This window comes from Oncorhynchus tshawytscha, linkage group LG22 (assembly GCF_018296145.1).
Source record: "Oncorhynchus tshawytscha isolate Ot180627B linkage group LG22, Otsh_v2.0, whole genome shotgun sequence".
NCBI lineage: Eukaryota > Metazoa > Chordata > Actinopteri > Salmoniformes > Salmonidae > Oncorhynchus > Oncorhynchus tshawytscha.
In genome coordinates this window covers 12,309,681-12,335,165 of record NC_056450.1, presented here as the reverse complement: position 1 = coordinate 12,335,165, position 25,485 = coordinate 12,309,681, and the positions used below count along the sequence as shown (strand labels likewise).

At 43.2% G+C, this 25,485-nt stretch overlaps 1 protein-coding gene across 15 annotated transcripts in view; it reads right to left on the bottom strand.

Moving 5' to 3' along the window:
- The window catches only part of LOC112221519 (basement membrane-specific heparan sulfate proteoglycan core protein), a 168,741-nt gene that overhangs the window by 115,220 nt on the left and 28,036 nt on the right, over positions 1 to 25,485 (bottom strand). For all 15 annotated transcript variants that reach the window (XM_042303773.1, XM_042303759.1, XM_042303766.1 and 12 more), the window contains exons 2-3: positions 3,821 to 3,953; positions 1,876 to 1,941 (exon numbers count right to left, since the gene is read on the bottom strand). In XM_042303773.1, the coding sequence (XP_042159707.1) occupies positions 1,876 to 1,941; positions 3,821 to 3,953 (199 nt within the window). The remainder of the gene's footprint in view (positions 1 to 1,875; positions 1,942 to 3,820; positions 3,954 to 25,485) is intronic.

Genomic DNA, 25,485 nt, shown 5'->3' with positions numbered 1-25,485 from the left:
GAACGCACAATCCCTCCATCAGTGCTCAGACTGTCCGCAATAGGCTGAGAGAGGCTGGACTGAAGGCTTGTAGGCCTGTTGTAAAGCAGGTCATCACCAGACATCACCGGCAACAACGTCGCCTATGGGCACAAACCCACCGTCGCTGGACCAGACAGGACTGGCAAAAAGTGCTCTTCACTGACGAGTCGTGGTTTTGTCTCACCAGGGGTGATGGTCGGATTCGTGTTCATTGTCGAAGGAATGAGCGTTACACTGAGGCCTGTACTCTAGAGCGGGATAGATTTGGAGGTGGAGGGTCCGTCTGGGGCTGGGGCGGTGTGTCACAGCATCATCGGACTGAGCTTGTTGTCATTGCAGGCAAACTCAAAGCTGTGCGTTACAGGGAAGACATCTTCCTCATGATACCCTTCCTGCAGGCTCATCCTGACATGACCCTGTAGCATGACAATGCCACCAGCCATACTGCTCGTGTTCTGCCATGGCCAGCGAGGAGCCCGGATCTCAAACCCATTGAGCACGTCTGGGACCTGTTGCATCGGAGGGTGAGGACTAGGGCAATTCCTCCCAGAAATGTCCGGTAACTTGCAGGTGCCTTGGTGGAAAAGTGGGGTAACATCTCACTGCAAGAAATGGGAAATCTGGTGCAGTCCACAAGGAGGAGATGCACTGCAGTACTTAATGCAGCTGGTGGCCACAGATACTGACTGTTACTTTTGATTTTGACCCCCCCTTGTTCAGGGACATATTATTCAATTTCTGTGAGTCACATGTCTGTGGAACTTGTTCAGTTTATGTATCAGTTGTTGAACCTTATGTTCATACAAGTATTTACACATGTTAAGTTTGCTGAAAATAAACGCAGTTGACAGTGAGAGGAAGTTTCTTTTTATGCTGAGTTTAGTAAGCCTAGCCTATAGAAAGCTAATGGAGCCCCTTATTTTTAATAAGAGGCCATGAATGTTTTCTCACGCAATTGCATAGCCTATAGAAATGTTGCGCAACATGAGCTCATGGGCTCTCATGAAGTGTTTGATTAGATTTTCGATTACATTTGCATGATTTGAGGGAGAATCGAGTGCTGAGATCCAGGCAGTTAGCAAGTTTGGTAGGCTACTAACAACCATCAGCAGCATCAGAGCTAGGAGAAGCCTAATTACCATGACTAAACGGTCACGTGGAATTTGACTGCCATCATGACTCGTGAGTAGTAGTAATACGATTTCTGTAAAAGCCCTAGCCCCCCCCCCCCTTCGCCCTCAGAACAGCCTCAATTTGTCCAGGAATAGACTCTGAAAGGTGTCAAAAGCGTTCCAAAGAGATGCTGGCCCATTTTGACTCCAATGCTTCCCACAGTTGTCAAGTTGGCTGCATATCCTTTGCGTTGTGGACCATTCTTGATACACACGCGAAACTTAGCAGAAGAAAAGAACAGCGGCATTGCAGTTCTTGACACAAACCGGTGAGCCTGGCACCTACTACCATACCTAGTTTAAAGGCAAATGTTTTGACTTGCCCATTCACCCTCTGAATGGCACACATACACAATCCATGTCTCAATTTCTCAAAGCTTAAAAATCATTCTTTAACCTGTCTCGTCTTCTTCATATATACTGATTGAAGTGGATGTAATAAGTGACATCAATAAGGGATCATAGCTTTCACCTGGATTCACCTGGTCAGTCTATGTCATGGAAAGAGCAGGTGATCTTAATGTTTTGTACACATCTATGGGACAGGTGGCCATTTAAATGAGGCAACCCTGGTGGGGGATGCGTTTTTGTTTATTAGAATCTATTTTTAGCCCACCATGTGTTTTTTCTTCCAAGAGTGCAGGGAGTGTTATGCTCAGGGCTGAGGGCTCAGGGTTCTTACTTGTGCTGATCTCAGTCACCACCGTGGGTTCTGGCGTGCTTCCATCCTCCTCTCCACTGGGCAGATCTACAGGGAAGATAAAAGAGGTGTGGTCAGAATGTTAGCATAGCTCAAGGCCCAGGGAGGACTCATTCATTTACTCAACAGGTGGAACATACATGTATACGTCTGAAGTGCAGCAGGGTCAAATCATATCAAATTGTCTTTGTCACATGCTTGGTTAAACAACCGGTATAGACTGACAATTAAATACTTAGTTACGGGCCCTTCCCAACAATGCAGAGAGAAAAAAAATAATAATAGAAAAATAATAACACAAGGAATAAATACACAATGAGTAACGATAACTTGGCTATATACACGGGGTACCAGTACCGAGCTGATATGCAGGGGTACAAGGTAATTGATGTACATACATGTATGTACATATAGGCAGGGATAAAGTGACTATGTAAGAAGATAGATAATAAACAGTAGCAGTTGTGATGAGTCAAGAGTTAGTACAAAAAGGGTCAATGCAGATAGTCCGGGTAGCTGATGGTTAACAATTTAACAAACTATTTACAGTCTTAAGGCTTGGGGTTAGAAGCTGTTCAGTGTCCTGCTGGTTCCAGACTTGTTGCATCGGTACCGCTTGCCGTGCTGTAGCAGAGAGAACAGTGTATGACTTGGGAGGCTGGAGTCTTTTACAACTTTTAGGGCCTTCCTCTGATAGCGCCTGGTATAGAGGTCATGGATGGCAGGGGGCTCAGTGCCAGTGATGTACTGGGCCATACGCACTACCCTTTGTAGCGCCTTGCGATCGGATACCAAGCAGTTGCCATACCAAGCGGTGATGAAGCCAGTCAAGATGCTCTCAGGGGTGCAACTGTATAACTTTTTGGGTATCTGAGGGTCCATTGCAAATCTTTTCAGCCTTCTGAGGGGAAAGAGGTGTTGGTGTGTGTGGGCAATGATAATTCCTTAGTGACACGGACACAGAACTTGAAGCTCTCGACCAGCTCCACTACAGCCCCATCAATGTGGATGAGTGTGTGCTCGGCCCTCCTTTTGTCTTGCTGAAGTTGAGGGAGTGGTTTTTGTCCTGGCATGACACTTACAGGTCACTGACCCCCTCCATATAGGCTGTTTCGTCGTCGTCGGTGATCAGAACAACCGTCGTCGTGTCGTCAGCAAACTTAATTATGGTGTTGGAGTCATGCGTGGCCATCGTGGGTAAATAGGGAGTACAGGAGGGCTCTAAGCATGCACCCCGAAGGGGCCCATGTTGAGGGTCTGTGTGGCGGATGTGTTGTTGCCTACCCTCACCACCTGGGGGCGCCCTGTCCGGAAGTCCGGGATCCAAGTTGCAGAGGGAGGTGTTCAGTCCCAAAGTACTGAGCTTAGTGATGAGCTTGGAGGGCACTATAGTGTTAAACGCCGAGCTATAGTCAATGAACAGCAGTCTTACGCAGGTGTTCCTCTAGTCCAGGTGGGAGAGGGAAACAGAGATTGCATCATCTGTGGATCTGTTGGGGCGGTATGCCAACGGGAGCTGGTCCAGGGTGTCTGGGCTGATGGTGTCGATGTGAGCCATGACCAGCCTTTCAAAGCATTGCTTGACTAAAGATGTGAGCGCTACTGGGCGATAGTTATTTAGACAGGTTACCTTGGTCTTCGTGGGCATAGAGACTGTGGTGGTCTGCTTGAAGCATGTAGGTATTACAGACCCTTGTGCACCCAGGGGATTATGGTGGAGATAATAGTTACAGTAAACAGTTAGGTTCACCATGGATGGGACCACTGTTAACACTGTTTGCAGTTTTGTAAGGAACAGTTCAGGGGTAGTATGAAGTTCTGTACAGTATAGTATTGTAATCGTGATCTTAAAATATCGTAAATAAAAGTTTGTCTATGAAAAGAAAGCTGGTTTGCGATTCCAGCTGTGTTTGACCCTAGACCCCACCTCCTGATGCTTCATCGGCAGCGAAGTCCTCGTCATCGTCCAGGAAGCGCTGAGATCTTTGGACAACAGTCCTCGATGAATCCAGGTCCTCGGGCAGCGGCACTTCTCCCCACACCTTGGAGCTCTGAGCCACCTGCAGACAGAAAGCACACAACACTACTTAAGAGATTTATAAGGGTTGAAGTCTCATGTCTCCAGATAGGGTGCCATTTGGGACGCAACCCAGGTTGCCTATTTGGTGCACTATAACTTATAGGACTATGGTCAAAAGTAGCACTATATAGGGAATAGGGTGCTATTTGGGATGCAAGCCCAGGTTAGTTAGGTTACACCCAGCAGGACCATTATACAGGGCCTGGGAGTGGAAGGAAAAACAAAACCTGAGATGGTGTGAGGCTGGGAGCTTCACACAGGCTGGGAACTTTAACATTCATTATCTAGGTCAGGGATGGGTAACTGGCAGTTCTGTAGACCCATGGCTCAACCCTTCCCCCCAAAATAACTGTAGCGAGTTAGAATAGTGGTGCAATTTCGAAATTTGGTTGTGCATCAGCTCTTGTTAGCCCATGTCAGCAATTTGGTTTTTGTTGTTTTTTAGATTGGTAAGTTAGTCTAGCCAGCTGTCTAAACTTGTACTAATCATGGTCGACAGGGGGGCACCCACAGGGGGGCACCCATTGTCACGCTCAGATATATTAAAAACTGATGAGCAAAAAAGACCGTATAACATAATACAAATACAGAGCAATTTCTGCCAAAAGATTTTGCTAATTATATTCATTTAAAAATGGGCGTCCTAAAGACTGCAATAAATAAAATCTAGCTAAATTAAAATCTCCATTAACATTCTACTTTTTAAAAAGTGGAATGAACTATTGTGGCCTTCCATGGCTTCCTGTTTCACTGGAATATAAAAATGAGGAAACAAGCATATACAATCCCTTTCATCCATCACCATGGGGAAAGGCAAAAGACTCAAATGAAAGACAAATGGTGGTTTACTTTCATAAACCAGGCAATTGGTACAACAAAAATATCACCACTATTAACATGTTTAAAACCACTGGAATAGTGGCAAACATGACTGGCAAAGGACGCAAGTGTATTTTGTCCCCAATGCAAAGTGAGTCCAAGGGCCACAGTTGGCAGAACTTGGTCACATCTTGGGGGTCACAGTCTCCATATCTACAATTAAAATGCCACCTCCATGCCAATAGGCTATTTGGAAGGGCTGCCATAAAAAAAAGCCTTTGAGAGCAAACAAATATAAACGCCTGGAGTTTGCTAAACTGCATTGACACTTTGATTGGAACCGAGTGCTATGGTCAGATGAGACTAAAATAGAGCTATTTGGCCACACACACACACCAGTGGTGGGTTCAGCATTGAAAGGATGATACAAATGCAGAAAATAACCTCATTCCTACTGTAAAATATAGCGGTTTTGCTTACCACTGGTCATATTGGGGCCCTTGTTAAAACTTCTTGGCGCACCCATCCCAATTCAACATCCGCTGAATTGCAGGGCGCCAAATTCAAATTAAATTACTACAAATATTTAATTTTCATGAAATCACAAGTGCAATATACCAAAACACAGCTTAGCTTGTTAATCCACCTGGCCTGTCAGATTTCAAAAAAGCTTGACAGCGAAAGCAAACCAAGCGTTTATTTGAGGACATCTCTCTCAGCAGACAAAACATTACAAACAGCTAGCAGCAAAGTAGATTGGTCACGAAAGTCAGAAAAGCAATCAAATTAATCGCTTACCTTTGATGATCTTCAGATGTTTGCACTCCCGAGACGCCCAGTTACACAATAAATGTTCCTTTTGTTCGATAAAGATAATTTTTATATCCAAAAACCTCCATTTGGTTGGTGCGTTTTGTTTAGTAATCCACAGGCTCGTGCAGGTCACAACGGGCAGACTTGTGACCAATTCCAAATAGTATCCGTAAAGTTCGTAGAAACATGTAAAACATTTTTTTTATAATCAATCCTCAGGTTGTTTTTACAATAAATAAACAATATCAGTAGCCTTTTCAATAGGAGAGAGAGAGAAAAGGTCTGCTCCAAGCTGCTCGAGCATGTAAAACTCTGGGGACACACAGCTATCCATTGACGCGATGTGATCATTCTCGCTCATTTTTCAGAATAAAAGCCTGAAACTATGTCTAAAGACTGTTCACACCATGTGGAAGCCATAGGGAAAGGAATCTGGTTGATATCCCTTTAAATGGAGGGAAGGCAATGGAACAGAGAGGTTTCAGAAAAACAGCACTTCCGGATTGGATTTTCCTCAGGTTTTCGTCTGCAATATAAGTTCTGTTATACTCACAGACAATATTTTGATAGTTTTGGAAACTTTAGAGTGTTTAGAGTGTTTTTTTTTTAATTGTTAGTTAGATTACTTGTTCGTTATTACTGCATTGTCGGAACTAGAAGCACAAGCATTTCGCTACACTCGCATTAACATCTGCTAACCATGTGTATGTGACAAATAAAATTTGATTTGATTTGATTTATCCTAATCTGCCAATTATATGCGTATTCTAGCTTCTGGGCCTGAGAAATAGGCAGTTTCATTTGGGTACGTTATTCATCCAAACACTGCCCCCTAGTCTCAAGAGGTTTTAAGGTCAATGGTAGAATGAACTCTACCAAGTCCCAGGACATTTTTGCCAAAACACTGGTTGCATCTGCTAGGAGGCAGAAACTTGCCCACAAGTGGATCTTCCAGCAAGACAATGACCCCAAGCACACAGAAATGGTTAAGTGACCACAAAAAACAACATTTTGCAATTACCGTCGGTCTCCAGACTTGAACCTTGTTGATTTTAATTGACGAGGGCTGTCCATAAGCAGACTGAATGACATCAAGGATCTGGATAGATTCTGTATGGAGGAATGGTCTAATGATCCCTCCAAAAGGTGTTCAATTTCATGAAACATTGTAGAAAAAGCCTGAGTGCCATTATCCTCACAAGGGGAGGGTGCACAAAGTATATAAACAGGGGTGGCAATCATTTTGACACCTATCTTTTTTTTATTACTCTGTAGGTAGAGGTGTGCCACGTGCACTGTAGTGCAAAACAAAGAGTCAGACAAGGAAATGCAGTTCTCAAATGGGGATTTATTAACTCAAAAGGCTTAACATGTAGCTTTTGGAATCTTCATGTCCCAAAATAAAGTTCTCACTCAACATGGCAAATGCTACAAAACAAACACTGGCCATTTAATTCAATAACTAAAGTAAACTTAAATACTGGGAAAGACCGTCTTTTACCCCAGGGTATAGAGTGATTCAAACCATAATCATATTGGGGTTCAATTCTTCTGGCTGGTCCAACAATTGCGGCAGAGCTTCAGTGTATCCTCCTCGCACCTGTCTACCATGTGAATGCCCCTGCATGGCCTATGTGCTGCTGCAGCCCTAATTGCAGCAAGGTGTGCAGCTGCAGTTTATTAAGCCTCTGTGGATAGCTGCCACACCTTGTAATGAGTCATTTGGCCACCAGGTGGGGCCAAAAGTGGGCCTTTCCCACCCTAACACCCCTCGAGTGCTCACAATTGGTTAAGCAAAATCTTATTCCCGGAACAATTTTATTAGTATGAAATAATATAATTCTCAAATTTTTGAGCATAACATTTTGCTCATGTGTATTATTTATTTTATACAGTATTTTTTATACTCATTAAGTTTGCCAATCATTTTGGAGGTGACTGTGTCTTGAAACCAGTGGCTAGTTGAGGTTGATATCAGAATAGTTAGATGACACAAATCGGTTCAAATATGTTTTAAACTCCATCCACCCAGGACAGGCAGGCAGGAGAGCTTTATAGTGGGCCCTCAACAGAGGATCAGAAAGCACTTTGTCATGGAAAGATTGTCACCTCTTGGGCTAGTAAAAACATCCTCACAGTGGAGTAGAAATCACTGAAAGGGGGGTGATCAGAAGGTGTTCCTTGATTTAGTCAAGGTGTGAAGATATTGTTAAATGCAATTGGAGAAGAGGGCAAAGGTATAAGAATTTGATAATAGTTCAATAGTGGGGGAGGGAAAGGGGGAAAGTTGTACAACTGAATGCTTTCAACTGAAATGTGTCTTCCACATTGAACCCAACCCCTCTGAACCAGAGAGGTTCATGGACTGCCTTAATCAACCGCCACGTCTTCGGCCCACAGAGAACAGTGGGTTAACTGCCTTGCTCAAGGGCAGAATGGCAGATGTTTACCTCGTCAGCTCAGGGATTTGATCCAACAAACTTTCACTTACTGGCCCAATGCTCTAACCATTAGGCTACCTGCCACCCCGAGTCTATCTCTGTGGAAGGACATTACTGACCCAAAGAACCCATACAAATCTAACTGAAGACATGAAACATCTAAACAGATAATCTGATACCTGATCATCTTGATAATGTCTTGATGATACTGCCCAAGGTCTCCAGACTACTCGCTCAGTTTAAAAATATGAGCTAAAAAAAGAGCCCTAATCTCTCTCCCTGGGTCAGTACCATCCCCACCAGTCCAAAACCTGAGCTATAGGTTTGCCTACTTCCCTGGCAGCATGCCACCCTTGGCATTTCCAGTCAGCATGGCATGCCAGTTCACATTTTCATCCGCCCTCATCATGGCAGAGTTTCCCGTTTAAATGACTCTGGATAATAAATAACTTTATCTCTCCCCCAAATCCTCTCTCCCCTGACTGAACACCCTACAACAACAACCCAGGGCCTTTTTCAAAAGGAAACCGCTGACTGCACCAATTCTTTTCACTGGAGCCAACCAGCCAACCGTTGGTGTGATCATCTCCTGCTTCCCGGTCCCACTCCCTTGGGATGGATGGGGTCCGATGGGGTTCTCTCTCTCTGTCTGTCTGTCTCTCTCTCTCCCTATATCTCACTCTTTCACTCTCTCCCTCTCTCACTTATTCTCTCTTTCTGGATGGGCGATACATTGCCATTTTTGGCAAACAAAAGCCTTTTTTTGTTGGAAAACTTCATCAACTGATATGTTCCTCATGAAACAATGCTGTGTCAGTTATCACACTTTCACTAACAGTCAAACATAGGGCTGTGAAGGTCATGGGATTTTGGATGACGGTTATTTGTTATTATCGTTCTGATAGCAACATTTTCTGACTGCATGTGCTGCTGTTGTAGGAAGGGGTTGGGGGTGTTACCTAGGCAACCAAAGATTGTTTGCCACAACACCTTGCTGAAACCAGGAGCAATAAAGTTTCATCAAGTTGTAAAGAGTCCTTGTTACCGTGGAAACGGACTCAAACATGCTTCATCTTTTTGAATGCCCAGTAGTCCCGTCTTCAGTCAGCTGTTCATTCCACAAAGAACTCTAAAACTTCATAGTTTTGCCTCCTCTCGTCTCTCCTTATATCGGTTGTTAGATGTAAACTAGGCATACTTTTACTTTGCTGCTTTTGGGTAAAGATTGCTGACTTGAATATGAAGTTGATAAATAAATATACATTACCAGTCAAAAGTTTGGACACAACGACTCATTCAAGGGTTGATCTTTATTTTTACTATTTTCTACATTGTAGAATAATAGTGAAGACATCAAAACTATGAAATAACACATGGAATCATGATGTAACCAAAATATATTTTATATTTGAGATTCTTCAAAGTAGCCACCCTTTGCCTTGATGACAGCTTTGCACTCTCTTGCCATTCTCTCAACCAGCTTCATGAGGTAGTCACCTGGAATGTATTTCAATTAACAGGTGTGCCTTGTTAATTTGTGGAATTTCTTTCCTTCTTAATGCATTTGAGCCAATTAGTTGTGTGTGACAAGGTAGGGGTGGTATACAGAAGATAGCCCTATTTGGTAAAAGACCAAGTCCATATTGTGGCAAGAACAGCTCAAATAAGCAAAAGAGAAACAACAGTCCATCTTTACGTTAAGACATGAAGGTCAGTCAACACGGAAAATTTCAAGAACTTTGAAAGTTTCTTCAAGTGCAGTCGCAAAAACCATCAAGCGCTATGATGAAACTGGCTCTCATGAGGACCGCCACAGGAAAGGAAGACCCAGCGTCTTGCGTGAATCAGGCCTTCATGGTCGAATTGCTGCAAAGTAACCACTACTAAAGGACACCAATAATAATAAGAGACTTGCTTGGGCCAAGAAACATGAGCAATGGGCATTATACCGGTGGAAATCTGTCCTTTGGTCTGATGAGTAAAAAGTTTCCAATCGCTGTGTCTTTGTGAGACACAGAGTAGGTGAACGCATTATATGCGCATTTGTGGTTCCCACCGTGAAGCATGGAGGAGGAGGTGTGATGGTGTGGGGGTGCTTTGCTGGTGACACTGTCAGTGGTTTATTTAGAATTCAAGGCACACTTAACCAGCATGGCTACCACAGCATTCAGCAGCGATACGTCATCCCTACTGGTTTGTGCATAATGGGACTATCATTTTTTTTCAACAGGACAATGACCCAAATCACACCTCCAGGCTGTGTAAGGGCTATTTGACCAAGAAGGAGAGTGATGGTGCTGCATCAAATTACCTGGCCTCCACAATCACTCAACCTAATTGAGATGGTTAGGGATGAGTTGGACTGCAGAGTGAAGGAAAAGCAGCCAACAAGTGCTCAGCATCTTTGGGAACTCCTTCAAGACCGTTGGAAAAGCATTCCTCATGAAGCTGGTTGAGAGAATGCCAAGAGTGTGCAAAGCTTCTTTGGTTACTACATGATTCCATATGTGTTATATCATGGTTTTAATGTCTTCACTATTATTCTACAATGTAGAAAATAGTAAAAAAGAAAAGAAAAACTCTTGAATGAGTAGGTGTGTCCAAACTTTTGACTGGTACTGTATATACAGTATAAAACATGTATTTTATTATAATTGTATCATCATATTCAATGCATTATTTGTTTATTTATTATGTATCTATTTATTAAGCAGGTTATTTGATTTTATTTTCATCCATAATCATCGGTTACACGATTACACCATTACCGTGCCAGCCCTAGCCAAATGTTTTCGATTTTTCCAGAACAGGAAAAAGATCAAAACTAGTGTGACCTTTGTGTCCCTCTTAAGAGTTGGGACAAGTCCACTGTCTTGTGGTTATCATTCCCTCCAGATAATTTGAGACCCTGCGACCTGCTCTGCAGTTTTCCTGCCCCCAACCCAACCTTGTCAGTGTAAAGGAGCTACACACCCAGGCAAAGTGGTGAGGGGGGTGGGGGAAAAAACACATTCCACCCATTGTTGGAATCCCAATGTTTACTTTTGAATTAGGCTTTTCACAATGACAAACGTTTGCCTTGCTAGAATGTAAAAGGAGGTACAGACAAAAAGGGACAGGCACACATTCTGTGGGGTATCAAAGGACAGGTGAGTCCACATGGTGAAGCCTCGAGACAAGATATCCCCTCTAAGTTTGCCCAGCTGCTGTTTACAGTGCAAGAGGAGATGAATACCAACATTTTGTCTCATTTTGAACAATCAATGACCAGCAGCAGGGGCAGAATGATCAGGAGGAACAGGGGGAGTTGGGACAACGCCTCCAAGATCCCATCGTAGCGTAGAGCACCATCAGCTATCCTGCATGTCTTGAGAGTCAAACATCTGCTGTCATCATAGCGAGACACAGAGCCAGACAGATGTGTGTCCATGAGATTGTGTAAATAACCTTGTTTTTACACACACACACACACACACACCAGTCCAGCATTCCCATCCCCACCATGACCCTGTAACAGCCAACAGCCAATGCCTGTCAAGAGAGAACAGCGTGAGAAGAATGTTCCAGGAGATCAACTTCACCACCTAAACCAGACATCTTCCAGATACAGATACAGCAAGGTCTAACTTGTCACTGAAACTAGTTACTGGTTTTACTTCATTACAAATTTCTTACAATATAATTTTCCGGCATTACACATCTTGTAAAAAAGTTCCTCTTCGGGCCAGTATTTCCTAATTGTGCTAAAAGGTTGCATTTCTAGCCTCTTCTGAGAATGCTGATGAAAGCAAGAGCTCAGACTCCATATCTCTGTAGAGTCCAGATGGTGGTGGGTGTATGATAGCAGCAACACAGGGAACAACACAACATTCAGAAAACCCCTTCATGTTATTTCCTTCACGGCTAAGTCCTAACAATATCTCCTCAGACATGAGGAGGGAGGAGAGACGACGCTACCTGGGCTTTAAACAGGAACACAACTCTAAACAGTTCAGCTAGCAGCATTAAGTGGACGAAAGCATGACACGGGTAGGCTCTTCCCTGCCTGCCTGCACACACATGCACACACACTGTAAAGCTTTCTGGCTGCTGCCCTGTGTAGAGTCCCACCTAGCACAGCACTTGGCACCAGGGACATATGCTTTATCTCTCTGACCCCAGCTTCGGGACTATATGTAGAGTAGAGTAGATACACACACACACACATGCTCAAACGTACGCACACAGGCACATGGACAAGCAAACAGACAGACACAGACACGCTGAGAAGCTTTTTGTCCTGTCTATCATCCTCTTAGAAACAGCCTGACAGCTTTTTACGTTTGTACGAGTGATGACAGGCATCAGGGAAAGAGGGAGAAAGTCAGTCCCTGAGAAACACTGTTATTCCACACCTATTACACTGACTGAGAAACACTGTTATTCCACACCTATTACACTGACTGAGGCGAACAGGAGCAGCACAGGAGACAGACAGAGAGAGAGAGAGAGAGATGTCCACTGGTGATGTTTGACAATTACAGTGCCTTGCGAAAGTATTCTTACAGTGCCTTGCGAAAGTATTCGGCCCCCTTGAACTTTGCGACCTTTTGCCACATTTCAGGCTTCAAACATAAAGATATAAAACTGTATTTTTTTGTGAACAATCAACAACAAGTGGGACACAATCATGAAGTGGAACGACATCTATTGGATATTTCAAACTTTTTTAACAAATCAAAAACTGAAAAATTTGGCGTGCAAAATTATTCAGCCCCTTTACTTTCAGTGCAGCAAACTCTCTCCAGAAGTTCAGTGAGGATCTCTGAATGATCCAATGTTGACCTAAATGATGATAAATACAATCCACCTGTGTGTAATCAAGTCTCTGTATAAATGCACCTGCACTGTGATAGTCTCAGAGGTCCGTTAAAAGCGCAGAGAGCATCATGAAGAACAAGGAACACACCAGGCAGGTCCGAGATACTGTTGTGAAGAAGTTTAAAGCTGGATTTGGATACAAAAAGATTTCCCAAGCTTTAAACATCCCAAGGAGCACTGTGCAAGCGATAATATTGAAATGGAAGGAGTATCAGACCACTGCAAATCTACCAAGACCTGGCCGTGCCTCTAAACTTTCAGCTCATACAAGGAGAAGACTGATCAGAGATGCAGCCAAGAGGCCCATGATCACTCTGGATGAACTGCAGAGATCTACAGCTGAGGTGGGAGACTCTGTCCATAGGACAACAATCAGTTGTATATTGCACAAATCTGGCCTTTATGGAAGAGTGGCAAGAAGAAAGCCATTTCTTAAAGATATCCATAAAAAGTGTTGTTTAAAGTTTGCCACAAGCCACCTGGGAGACACACCAAACATGTGGAAGAAGGTGCTCTGGTCAGATGAAACCAAAATTGAACCTTTTGGCAACAATGCAAAACGTTATGTTTGGCGTAAAAGCAACACAGCTCATCACCCTGAACACACCATCCCCACTGTCAAATATGGTGGTGGCAGCATCATGGTTTGGGCCTGCTTTTCTTCAGCAGGGACAGGGAAGATGGTTAAAATTGATGGGAAGATGGATGAAGCCAAATACAGGACCATTCTGGAAGAAAACCTGATGGAGTCTGCAAAAGACCTGAGACTGGGACGGAGATTTGTCTTCCAACAAGACAATGATCCAAAACATAAAGCAAAATCTACAATGGAATGGTTCAAAAATAAACATATCCAGGTGTTAGAATGGCCAAGTCAAAGTCCAGACCTGAATCCAATCGAGAATCTGTGGAAAGAACTGAAAACTGCTGTTCACAAATGCTCTCCATCCAACCTCACTGAGCTCGAGCTGTTTTGCAAGGAGGAATGGGAAAAAATTTCAGTCTCTCGATGTGCAAAACTGATAGAGACATACCCCAAGCGACTTACAGCTGTAATCGCAGCAAAAGGTGGTGCTACAAAGTATTAACTTAAGGGGGCTGAATAATTTTGCACGCCCAATTTTTCAGTTTTTGATTTGTTAAAAAAGTTTGAAATATCCAATAAATGTCGTTCCACTTCATGATTGTGTCCCACTTGTTGTTGATTCTTCACAAAAAATACAGTTTTATATCTTTATGTTTGAAGCCTGAAATGTGGCAAAAGGTCGCAAAGTTCAAGGGGGCCGAATACTTTCGCAAGGCACTGTATATAAAAATAAGATATAAAAATAAATAAATAGAGTCGCACACTCTCTGTATATTTACAGTTGAAGTAAGGAGTTTACATACACTTAGGTTGGAGTCATTAAAACTTGTTTATCACCCACTCCACACATTTCTTGTTAACAAACTATAGTTTTGGTAAGTCGGTTAGGACATCTACTTTGCATGACACAAGTCATTTTTCCAACAATTGTTTACAGATAGATTATTTCACTTAATCACAATTCCAGTGGGTCAGAAGTTTACATACACTAAGTTGACTGTGCCTTTAAACAGTTTGGAAAATTCCAGAAAATTATGCCATGGCTTTAGAAGCTTCTGATAGGCTAATTGACATCATTTGAGTCAATTGGAGGTTTACCTGTGGATGTATTTCAAGGCCTACCTTCAAGCTCAGTGCCCCTTTGCTTGACATCATGGGAAAATCAAAAGAAATCAGCCGAGACCTCAGAAAAACGTTGTAGACCTCCACAAGTGTGGTTCATCCTTAGGAGCAATTTCCAAACGCCTGCAGGTACCACGTTCATCTGTACAAACAATAGTACGCAAGTATAAACACCATGGGACCACGCAGCTGTCATACCGCTCAGGAAGGAGACGTGTTCTCTCCTAGAGATGAATGTACTTTCGTGAGAAAAGTGCAACTCAATCCCAGAACAACAGCAAAGGACCTTGTGAAGATGCTGGAGGAAACAGGTACAAAAGTATCTATATCCACAGTAAAACGAGTCCTATATCGACATAACCTGAAAGGCCGCTCAGCAAGGAAGAAGCCACTGCTCCAAAACCGCCATAGAAAAGCCAGACTACGTTTTGCAACTGCACATGGGGACAAAGATCATACTTTTTGTAGAAATGTCCTCTGGTCTGATGAAACAAAAATAGAACTGTTCGGCCATAATGACCATCGTTATGTTTGGAGGAAAAGGGGGGAGGCTTGTAAGCTGAAGAACACCATCCCAATCGTGATGCACGGGGGTGGCAGCTTCAAGTTGTGGGGGTGCTTTGGTGCAGGAGGGACTGGTGCACTTCACAAAATAGATGTCATCATGAGGGAGGAAAATTATGTGGCTATATTGAAGCAACATCTCAAGACATCAGTCAGGAAGTTAAAGCTTAGTCACAAATGGATCTTCCAAATGGACAATGACCCCAAGCATACTTACAAAGTTGTGGTAAAATGGCATAAGGACAACCAAGTCAAGGTATTGGAGTGGCCTTCACAAAGCCCTGACCTCAATCCTTTAGAAAATGTGTGGGCAGAACTGAAAGTTTGTGCGAGCAAGGAGGCCTACAAACCTGACTCAGTTACACCAGATGTCAGGAGGAATGGGCCAAAATTCACCCAACGTATTGTGGGATGCTTGTGTGGGCAGAACTGAAAAAGCATGTGCAAGCAAGGAGGCCTACAAAACTGATTCAGTTACACCAGCTCTGTTTCGAGGAATGGGACAAAATTCACCCAATGTCACAACTTCTGCCGAAGTCGAAGCCTCTCCTTGTTCGGGCGGTGCTCGGCGGTCGACGTCACCGGTCTTTTAGCCATCATTGATCCATTTTTCATTTTCCATTGGTTTTGTCTTGTCTTCCTACTCACCTGGTTTCAATCCCATTCATTACTCGTTGTGTATTTAACCCTCTGTTTCCCCTCATGTCTTTGTCAGAGATTGTTTGTTATTTCAGTGTTGTGTTGTATTGGTGCGCGACGGGTCCTCGTACACACTTTGTTTATTTGTTACATTTAGTGTTTGGAGTATGTTTCGTTTATTGTTATTAAACAACTCCATTACACTCAGTTGGATTCTCCTGCGCCTGACTTCCTTGCCACCGATACACACGACTCTAAGCCTTATTGTGGGAAGCTTGTGGAAGGCTACCCGAAACGCTTGACCCAAGTTAAACAATTTGAAGGCAATGCTACCAAATACTAATTGAGTGTATGTAAACTTCTGGGGATGTGATGAAAGAAATAAAAGCTTAAATAAATCATTCTTTCTATTATTCTGACATTTCACATTCTTAAAATGAAGTGGTGATCTTAACTGACCTAAAACAGGGAATTTTTACTAGGATTAAATGTCAGGAATTGTGAAAAACTGAGTTTAAATGTGTTTGGCTAAGGTATATGTAAACTTCTGACTTCAACTGTATAAACTGCCAGTGATTTATTGGGTAAAACACCAAATGGGAAGAAGGCACAGTGATACTGGAACATTGGTGTTTTACCCAATAAATTACTGGAAGCTTAAGTAGAGTGTGCGACTCTCTTTGTTTTGTTAGCGTCCAGTTTATTCTCCGCTAGTCAGTGCTTTAGCTCCAGCTTTTTATTGACAATGGGAGTATGACAACATGATGACTCTGTGCCTGAGTGTGTGTGTCTGTGTAAATGCATGTGAATTTCCTGTGCACGCTTAGCCCCTTGAACAAAGTGGTGGGGGGATTGACAAACTGCCACTTGTACCACTAAACCTCAGGCTGAGACCCTCTTGGATAAAGAGGACGATGAGAGAAGCCCCTCTGCTCTCTACAGAGCTCTACACAGAGTCCAATACAAAGTGATGCTGGGACAGGAAGGAAGCATACGAGCCTCTTTCAACAGACAACAACTCTCTGACAACTAGCTACAGTATTATCTATTTTCAATGTTCCATACAGACATTGACACATGCAGGGTCACAATATTTCTAAATGGAAAGACGGATAGGGAGAGAGAAAATGTAAATGTATAATGTGTAAATGAGTGTGACCGCATGGTGAACTGTCACCGGCGGGATGTTTTAGTGTATGGGCAGTGTGTGTGTGTGTGTGTTTGTGTGTGTGAGATAAAATGAACAAAAATATTAGAAATATTACATTCTGACTGCAATACTCAGAATGACTGCAATCTTCCCCCAGGCCATTCATTCTCTCCTACATACAGGATGCCATGCATGCTAACAGCCCCCCCCCCATTTTATAAGAAATGTCATGCAATTGTACTAATTCATGTAAATGATAACTTAGTGAAAGTGACTAACAAAATTATATCTTAGTGACTGAAATAACAAGAGAAAGACTGCTGATGCACAACCGAATGTTGAAATTGCACCTTGTGTATTCTACTATTCTCATTAAGTTGACTCCTCCCCCCAAAATCATTTTTGCTTCTGCCTGGAGCCGGCCCTGCATGCTACGATAAGTCACCACTCCCACAGGCATTCCAGTGTGTACCAGGCCCGGTATTTCTCTCTAGACACCCTTGACTAACGTCTTGGAAGGGTCCAGAGTCAGGCTCAGATTAGCTGCTCGTCATGTTGGAGACAGCCTATAATCTCCTAGTAGTGTGAGGAGGAACTTTGTAGCCTATGTAGAGCTGGGTGATATGGACAAAAATCCATATTGCGAGAAATAGCCTGAATTGATAACAATCATGCGCACCACAGTTTTTTTAATGACCCTTTAAACTACTACAGGTAGTTTGATGTTGTAGCCATCAATTGTCCCATTAACAATCACCCATATTGCAAACCTATTTAATTTCCAAATTCACATTTCTGTGGTATAGGCTACTTAGCGTAATGAACTATATCAGCAATGTGCCTGCGATCAAGTGATTGGTATGGTTGGAGTCGGCAATTTCTGGTTTATCAACCCAGCTCAAAGCCAACGTACAGCCCCTGGTTTGAAGTCCACCATGTGTTTCACATTACATCTACTTAACAAGTCATTGCGGGTAGCGCCTGCTGCCTCTGGCCTTCAATGTACAATCTTGAATTTTTCATATTTGCTGCATATATTGACTGTATGCCTGAATAACATGAAATAGGCTGATAAAATGGGAAGTGTTCCAAAAAAATGATCAAGGAAAACAAATCAAGAACACAGTTGTCATTGAAATGGTAACTATTGAGAGTATGAGTCATTTAGCATGCAACCCTTTATTGTTTTTTCACCACGGCTGATTTGAGATAAAACAAGGGGAAACTATGGCCCTATATTGTTCCCTGTCGTTTTTCCACAGAAGGCCCTGGGAGGAACACTGTTAAAAACGACTTCTGCCTCAGCCTGCCAAGCAGAGACTTCAGCCTTACAAGGGCAGCGCTCCGCTCCACAGTGTCACACACACACACACACACCTCTTTATTTTACACCAGAGCTATTGTTCAGGAAGGCATGTCAAAAGAAGCGGCTGGCTTGTATGGACTTGCAAGGTGAGACTGCTGGAGCAGCAGAGCTAGGCAAGTGAGGAGAGAAAGGAGATGTCAAAACCACAATTAGAGGGAGGGTGTGATTAGAAGTGAAGAAATGTTTGGCTGCTCCGTGTCTTGCTGGGCTGGGGAGATGCTTTTCTCTTTTTCCCCAGGGACAAAAGGAACAGTGGAGTAAGCCAAAGGAGGGGAAAGGATAACACACATGTACACACATGTACAAAGATACAGACAATTTCAAACAAAAACATTTTGTAGATGAAACATACATACAGAGAGCCGAGTATGGAATACTTTTAAAAACAGAGAAACTCTATCTGGGAAGTGAGGCTCTGTGAAATTAAAGATGCTGGACTGGCAGGCAGGCTTTTGCAATTGTTCCTGTGACAAATGTAGCCTAAAATACGTATTGGTTAACTGGCAACTCTACAATTTGAAGCACATCTCACCTTCCTTTACTGTATATGAAAACACTAACAGCCATGCTGCAATATCGTAATTGACTGAGAGTGGTGTTTTGGAGGCAAAGGACCTACTCTGTTACAAATGGCTGGCGACACAGAGACCAGAGGTGGAGCTGTGAAACCAGAGAACCCTGTCAGACACCACCCTAAATAAAACATCTAAAACCAGGAGAACCATTTTCAACCTTGATGATAGCAGAATCATGAGACACCGAGTACATATTATTAACATTTTATGTATAGTGAAAAAGGCATTGGAAAGACCCAAGCTGATATGTATTTTCCTCCCATGATGTTCCTTGTCTATGAGGAGAGTTGGCCTATGGAAGAGGTTTGTAACAGGCATTAGGCAATGGAGGATCCTGGAACTATACTGAACAAAAGTATAAAAGCAACAAGCAATAATTTCAGCGATTTTACTGAGTTACAGTTCATATAAGGAAACCAGTCAATACATTCATTAGGCCCTAATCTTCGGATTTCACATGACTGGGCAGGGGCGCAGCCATGGATGGGCTTGGGTGGGCATAGGCCCACCCACTCGGGAGACAGGCCCACCCACTGGGGAGCCAGGCCCAGCCAATCAGAATGAGTTTTTCCTCACAAAAGGGCTTTATTACAGACAGAAATACTCCTCAGTTTCATCAGCTGTCCGCGTGGCTGGTCTCAGGTCATCCCGCAGGTGAAGAAGACGGATGTGGAGGTCCTGGGCTTATGTCGTTAGACGTGGTCTGCGGTTGTGAGGCTGGTTGGATGTACTGCCAAATTCTCTAAAACGACGTTAGAGGTGGTTTATGGTAGAGAAATGAACATTCAATTCTCTGGCAACAGCTCTGGTGGACATTCCTGCAGTCAGCATGCCAATTAAACGCTCCCTCAATACTTGAGACATCTGCAGCATCGTGTTGTGTGAAAAGCATATTTTATAGTGGACTTTTATTGTCCCCAGCACAAGGTGCACCTGTGTAATGATCATACTCTTTAATCAGCTTCTTGATATGCCACACCTGTCAGGTAGATGGATTATCTTGGCAAATGAGAAATGCTCACTCACAGAGATGTTAACAAATTTGTGCACAAAATTTGAGAGAAATAAGCTTTTTGGAACATTTCTGAGGATCTTTTATTTCAGCTCATGAAACATTGGACCAATACTTTACATGTTGCGTTTATATTTTTGTTCAGTATAGTTGACAGGACAGAGCTACAGTAACAGAAAATATAGGCCAGGGGTAGGCAACTAGAACACAATTATAATCATTGTACTGTACATTGCAAATTGACCGCAACTAAGGCCCAAGTTTCTTTTTGCTAAAGTCCTGGTGATTTTAGTATTTCTTGACCAAAAACTAAAATCTTAAGGGGCACCAAAAAAATCACATGCTGCCTGTTGCAAACCCCTGGTATAGGTTAATCCATGTGTCAAACAAACACAAGGCCCGTGGGGCAAATTCAGCCCATGACACATTTCTATCCGGTCCAAGCAATGATTTGGGTTGTGAATTCTTTTTGGCCTGCTTCCATAAAGCCCGCCGTGAGTTGCACTACAAGTCACAGCAAGCACTGCCAACGTGCTGCACGCCAAACGGCAGTGCATTTCCACACACACAACCCCTCGTCCCAGACCCACACACAGAGCCACACACGAGCCAGCCAGTGCTCTGTATCATATTAACACTAATGGCACTGACCCAATCTTCTACCAGACCAAAACCTGCAACAAAACACCATGCAAAGGAGAAACATGTAGGTCTATGACAGAAACATTTAAGCAGGAGCCTTTGCTGGCTACTCAACTACAAGACATTTTGAGTGCAAAACATACAGCAATGTTGCATTCAACCGCACCAGTGATCCATGCAGTGCAAAACAAAGGACAACATGTTTTAAGTTTAAATATCACAACAACCTAGCTATGTTTTGTTATTTTGAGTTATGAAATCATTTTTCGATTAGGGTCGCAGCACATTATGCAAGTTGGCAAGCATACCAGCAAAGGCTGGACAAACATTTTTGATCTCTTCTTTTGTTTTAATATGTTAAAAATCCAATATGAAGCATCCTACGTACATAAGTGGACAATACAAAGGGCCATATTTTTTAAAAACTTTTTTTTTTTTAAACAACAGGCCATTTCTAATGGACGTTTTTTGGTAACAGGCTATGTTTGACCCACTTACATCTTGTGTTTTTTCAATATGGCCTTGCGCTGATTGAGTTTGACACCCCTGGGCTAATCACCCTGAATGGAAAAACATGTGAAGTATATGTTACAAAGGTAGGCAGATATTCCATCTAGTAACAGTAGATTGTAACTGTCACGCCTGCTCCTGCTCTTCCCCCCTGGCGCTCGAGGTCGACAGGCTGCCCTGCTTTACGCACTCCTGCCACCATCAGTACGCACACCTGCCTTCCCTCGTCACGCGCATCAGCGATATTGGACTCACGTGGACTCAATCACCTGTTAATTACCTCCCCGATATTTGTCAGTTCCCCAGCTCTGTTCCCCACTGCTGCATTGATTGTCATTTATCTTTGTGTATCCCAGTTCTGACGCTGTTCCCGTCCTGTTGCATGTCCGTTCCAAATTGAATGTCAACTCCCCGTACCTTCTTCTCTTCTGCAGCGTCGTTCCTTACAGTAACTGTAGTCTGTGGGTGTGTAGATTGAGTGGGATGGAGCACATTCCAAGACAACTTTCCTTCCTTGACTGTGAGTGTGAGAGAGGGCCCCAGATGGCACCTTCAGATCCCCCCCTTCAATTATCACCACAGCAGTCCAAACCCCACACTGTCAATGACTGAGGTGGCTGAGACAACACTCCACAACTGTCAAAACAACCTAGTGAGACAAATTGACACACTGTTAAGATCAGACTTATTCGGGATATTATTCACAGATAATGGCCACCATAATGTTATGCGTTACTGCTTCGGCCTACTATCAAAAAAGAATCCACTGACGTTGCCAACCTGAGCTGACCCCAAAACTCAAAAAATGAATCACCTTGACTTAAAAAAACATAAACACGGAAAAGCATTTTTATGCGTCTAAAAATAGAGCTCCATTTCCGGTAAGGAGCTTTAGAGAGTGACCCAGCAGGCCTCCAAGAGACAGCGACAGCATCCCAAAGAGCACCCTATTCCCTACATGTTGTGCCTCTTTTGAACGGAACCCTATGGGCCCTGGTCAAAAGTAGTCCACCGCATAGGGAATAGGGTGCCATTTGGGATGCAGACTGATCCTCCCTGACCGTGTCCAGTTCCCTCAGACGACAGCTGGGACAGCGAGGTGCTGATTGAGGTGGTCGTCTGGCAGCTCACAGGGGAAGAGCAGCTAGGGTTATTTATAACGGGATGGAAGGGCCCCTCGCCCCAGGAACGCCACACTGTGTCATTTAAGAAGCCCCGATAACGTTTCCGTCCCCTGGATAACTCCTGACTGCCAGGCTCTGTCAGCCTACCAAGGGGAAGGGATCAATAGCTTCGTCATGTAAAAGGACGGACTCACCGATTGAAGGCTCCAAGTACCTAGTGCTGAATACTAGAGAAAAGGCCAAATGTATTTTATTCAAGGATTATGGACATCATTCTATAATCATACAAAGGATGTAGGATGTATCTTACAATTTGTGTTCATGGTTGTCAACAATAATAAGCAGCAAAGTTAAAAAACATTTTTTTCAAATATTCACTCAAGATCTATTTGAATTCATCACAGATCTTCAGGAGATAGCAATAGCACCACAATTCTCTGCTGGATGATCTACGCTTCTCATGGAGTGTTTAAGCCAAGTAAGTCAAGCTCATCTGATTTCAAGCTCTGCCGGCCAGGAGGAGTTATGAAGGAAGTAGCGGCCGCTGTTTGATGACTCTGATAAAGCTCTGGTTTCTCACACCAGTAGCAGCACCAGCAGCAGTGGCAGCTTTACATTCATCCTCCACTCTGGCTCTCATTTTCGCCTCAGGAGCGAAAGTCTGACACTACCTGTTGCCTCGGCCAAGCTAGCTCACACTGTGCCACGGACCACCAGGTCAAAAGGAATGAAATGAGTTAACTCACAGCCTTCTGAGTCTCACCATAGGAAATGTCTCATTCTCATAGATAAAAAAATTCATTGCAAAGCAGGAAGAGCAAAGAAATGTCAAGAAAACACTGTAAAGTCAAATGACCATATTTTAGTGCAAATCAGAGCGTTCTCAAAAATGACCTTGTTTACAAAGTTTTGTGAGAGATTGTGAGGTAAAAGATAAGTCTAAAACTAGAAGTTATCAGTCCTACATCAACTTTTTCTTTGCTAAACTGGTCAGTGTAAAAGCCTAGGGATAGAACATCCTCACGGCCAGGGGTAATTTCACGTTGCAAAGCCACTTCCAGACAGTTCCCAACTTCACAAGGTATTGCTATTTGGGACGGCTATCTCATAATTAACTGGGAATTGGCAGTGCACCACCGTGGTGAAGCTTTTGGAATGTCGAGCGAGCAGTGAGCAACGACAACATGCCGCTGCCGAGCATCTCAGACCACAAGTTCAACCTCTTTGTTTGGTAACCTGATATGCTCCTTTTCAGCGAGGATCACAACAAAAACCTCCTGCTAACAGGACAGGCCACAGAGCTTTGTGGGGGCCCCATCTACAATTCAAAGACGCAATGCTCTTTCTATTTGAGACCTTGCAGTAGATATTTCAACAGAATGACAAACATGGTCAGTAGTTATTTTCTGTTGAGGGATATACAGTAGGCATTATCATTCGATAAACAGTACATAAGATGACGGAGAGTAATGTCCAGATGTTTTACGTAGCAACATTGAGCATGACACAGAAGAGGTTATAAAGACTCATGTTGACAATATCATCAAAGGCCTGTGCGATGGAGAGAGGGGAGAAGAAGGAGAGGTATTCAAAAGGTTATCCACTGTCTTAAAAAGCCTGTTCCATCCTCTACTCTGGAAATGACCTAACAGCCTGTGCTCTCTGGGAAAGGCAACACTGGGATGAGAGGAGACAAGACGACTGGGCAGGGAAATAAGATCTGGCTCGACACACACACCACAACGCAACATATCCTTGGGCATGAGATCAACTTCCATTACAAAACCCCAGGAACAACAGTACGGAGAGACTTCACACACGGACGTCTTGTAACTTCTAAATGACGACCACAAGTCAAAGGAGTCTGCATTTTCAGAAAAACTTCCCTGTTTTATGAGAATGAACATGTCCTAGCCATGTGCTCATCAATAATTACAGTCTATGGAAAGTTTCCAGAGGGGATTTTTGACAGAAAAGTCTGGACATCTCTGATGGATGAGGTCTCAGTGGATGATCATCTGATACCTTGGATTTGGTTAAGGTTTACATTACATTCTGATGATAGGACCTCTTGGGCATCAGGCCTACGGTAGACATGGTTGTCATTCCCTGTATGTGTCTGTCACTTTGATTAGTTCCCTTCACTGTTGATTTGCAGTGCTGGTGTTATTTATTCAAATATCAGTCCAGTAGTTGTATTAGAGGGTTAGAGGATGAGTCACTGAACCACCGTCCTGTTCTAGATGACCATATGAGTTACCACCATGGGATACTACAAAAACCCTGCAGGTAAGAAAGTAAGCATCCCATCCCTTGGAGAGGGACGTGACTGTCTGTAGACTGCAGGGCAAACGTTTGACTTTGGTTGAATGAGTCGTGCATAGAAGAAGAATACGTCTCAAAAGGCTTTGGTAAAACCTTTGGAAAGGCCATCAAGAAGCGGTGCCACATTCAACAGGCTCGGGGGACAGAGAAGTCATCTCGCCCAGTGACAAAAACGTCACACAACACACAGATCTGATTGAAACTGACTGCAGCTATTCTGGAGCGACTCTGAATGCAATGCAGTCTCCTTTGTTGAGATTGTTATTCACTTATTAAATCAACACAGGACAAAAATGATTTCAGGGTAGGACCTATACTTCACATACTGTAGCCTAAGGTAACAGTAGTCATGACTCACGACAAACAATGAGCGATAAATGTCTGCAGCTGTTTCCACATTACAATGTGGGTTTTGGCAGGAACATCATAAGTCAACTCCACATCAGCGAACTAAGGTAACGGCACCAGTTAATTAATCACGTCACCAAGGCAGCAAAAGTGTTTCATACAGAACAACCAGCATGTTACACAATCCATTTTCCATTCAAATCTGAATTGAAGTAGTATGCACTTTCATTACCTTCTAATCAATTAGACAAAAAAAGCTGTGTTCCAAAATGCCTACTTGTGTACTATCGGGAGCGTATAGCGAGTATGGAAGTCAACTGTCATTTTTCAAGTGCGATTCCAAACATAATAACTCGGAAAGGCACGTATGTACTAAGTTTACTGGAACTTCTATAAGCGTACTTGGGAGATCTGGAAAGCAAAGCATGCTGGGAGCATACTTTCTTTGTTCCCTTCTCTGGGGAGGCTATGCCATAACACCTTGCGAAGCTAACTTTCTTCTCGGCACTTTCCCCTACCCTCTTTGTGTTGCATATCAATAAAATGTTTTGAATAATGAAATGACCAATTAAAAGTCAATCGGTGACAACTTGATCAAGGCTATGTATATGCAAAA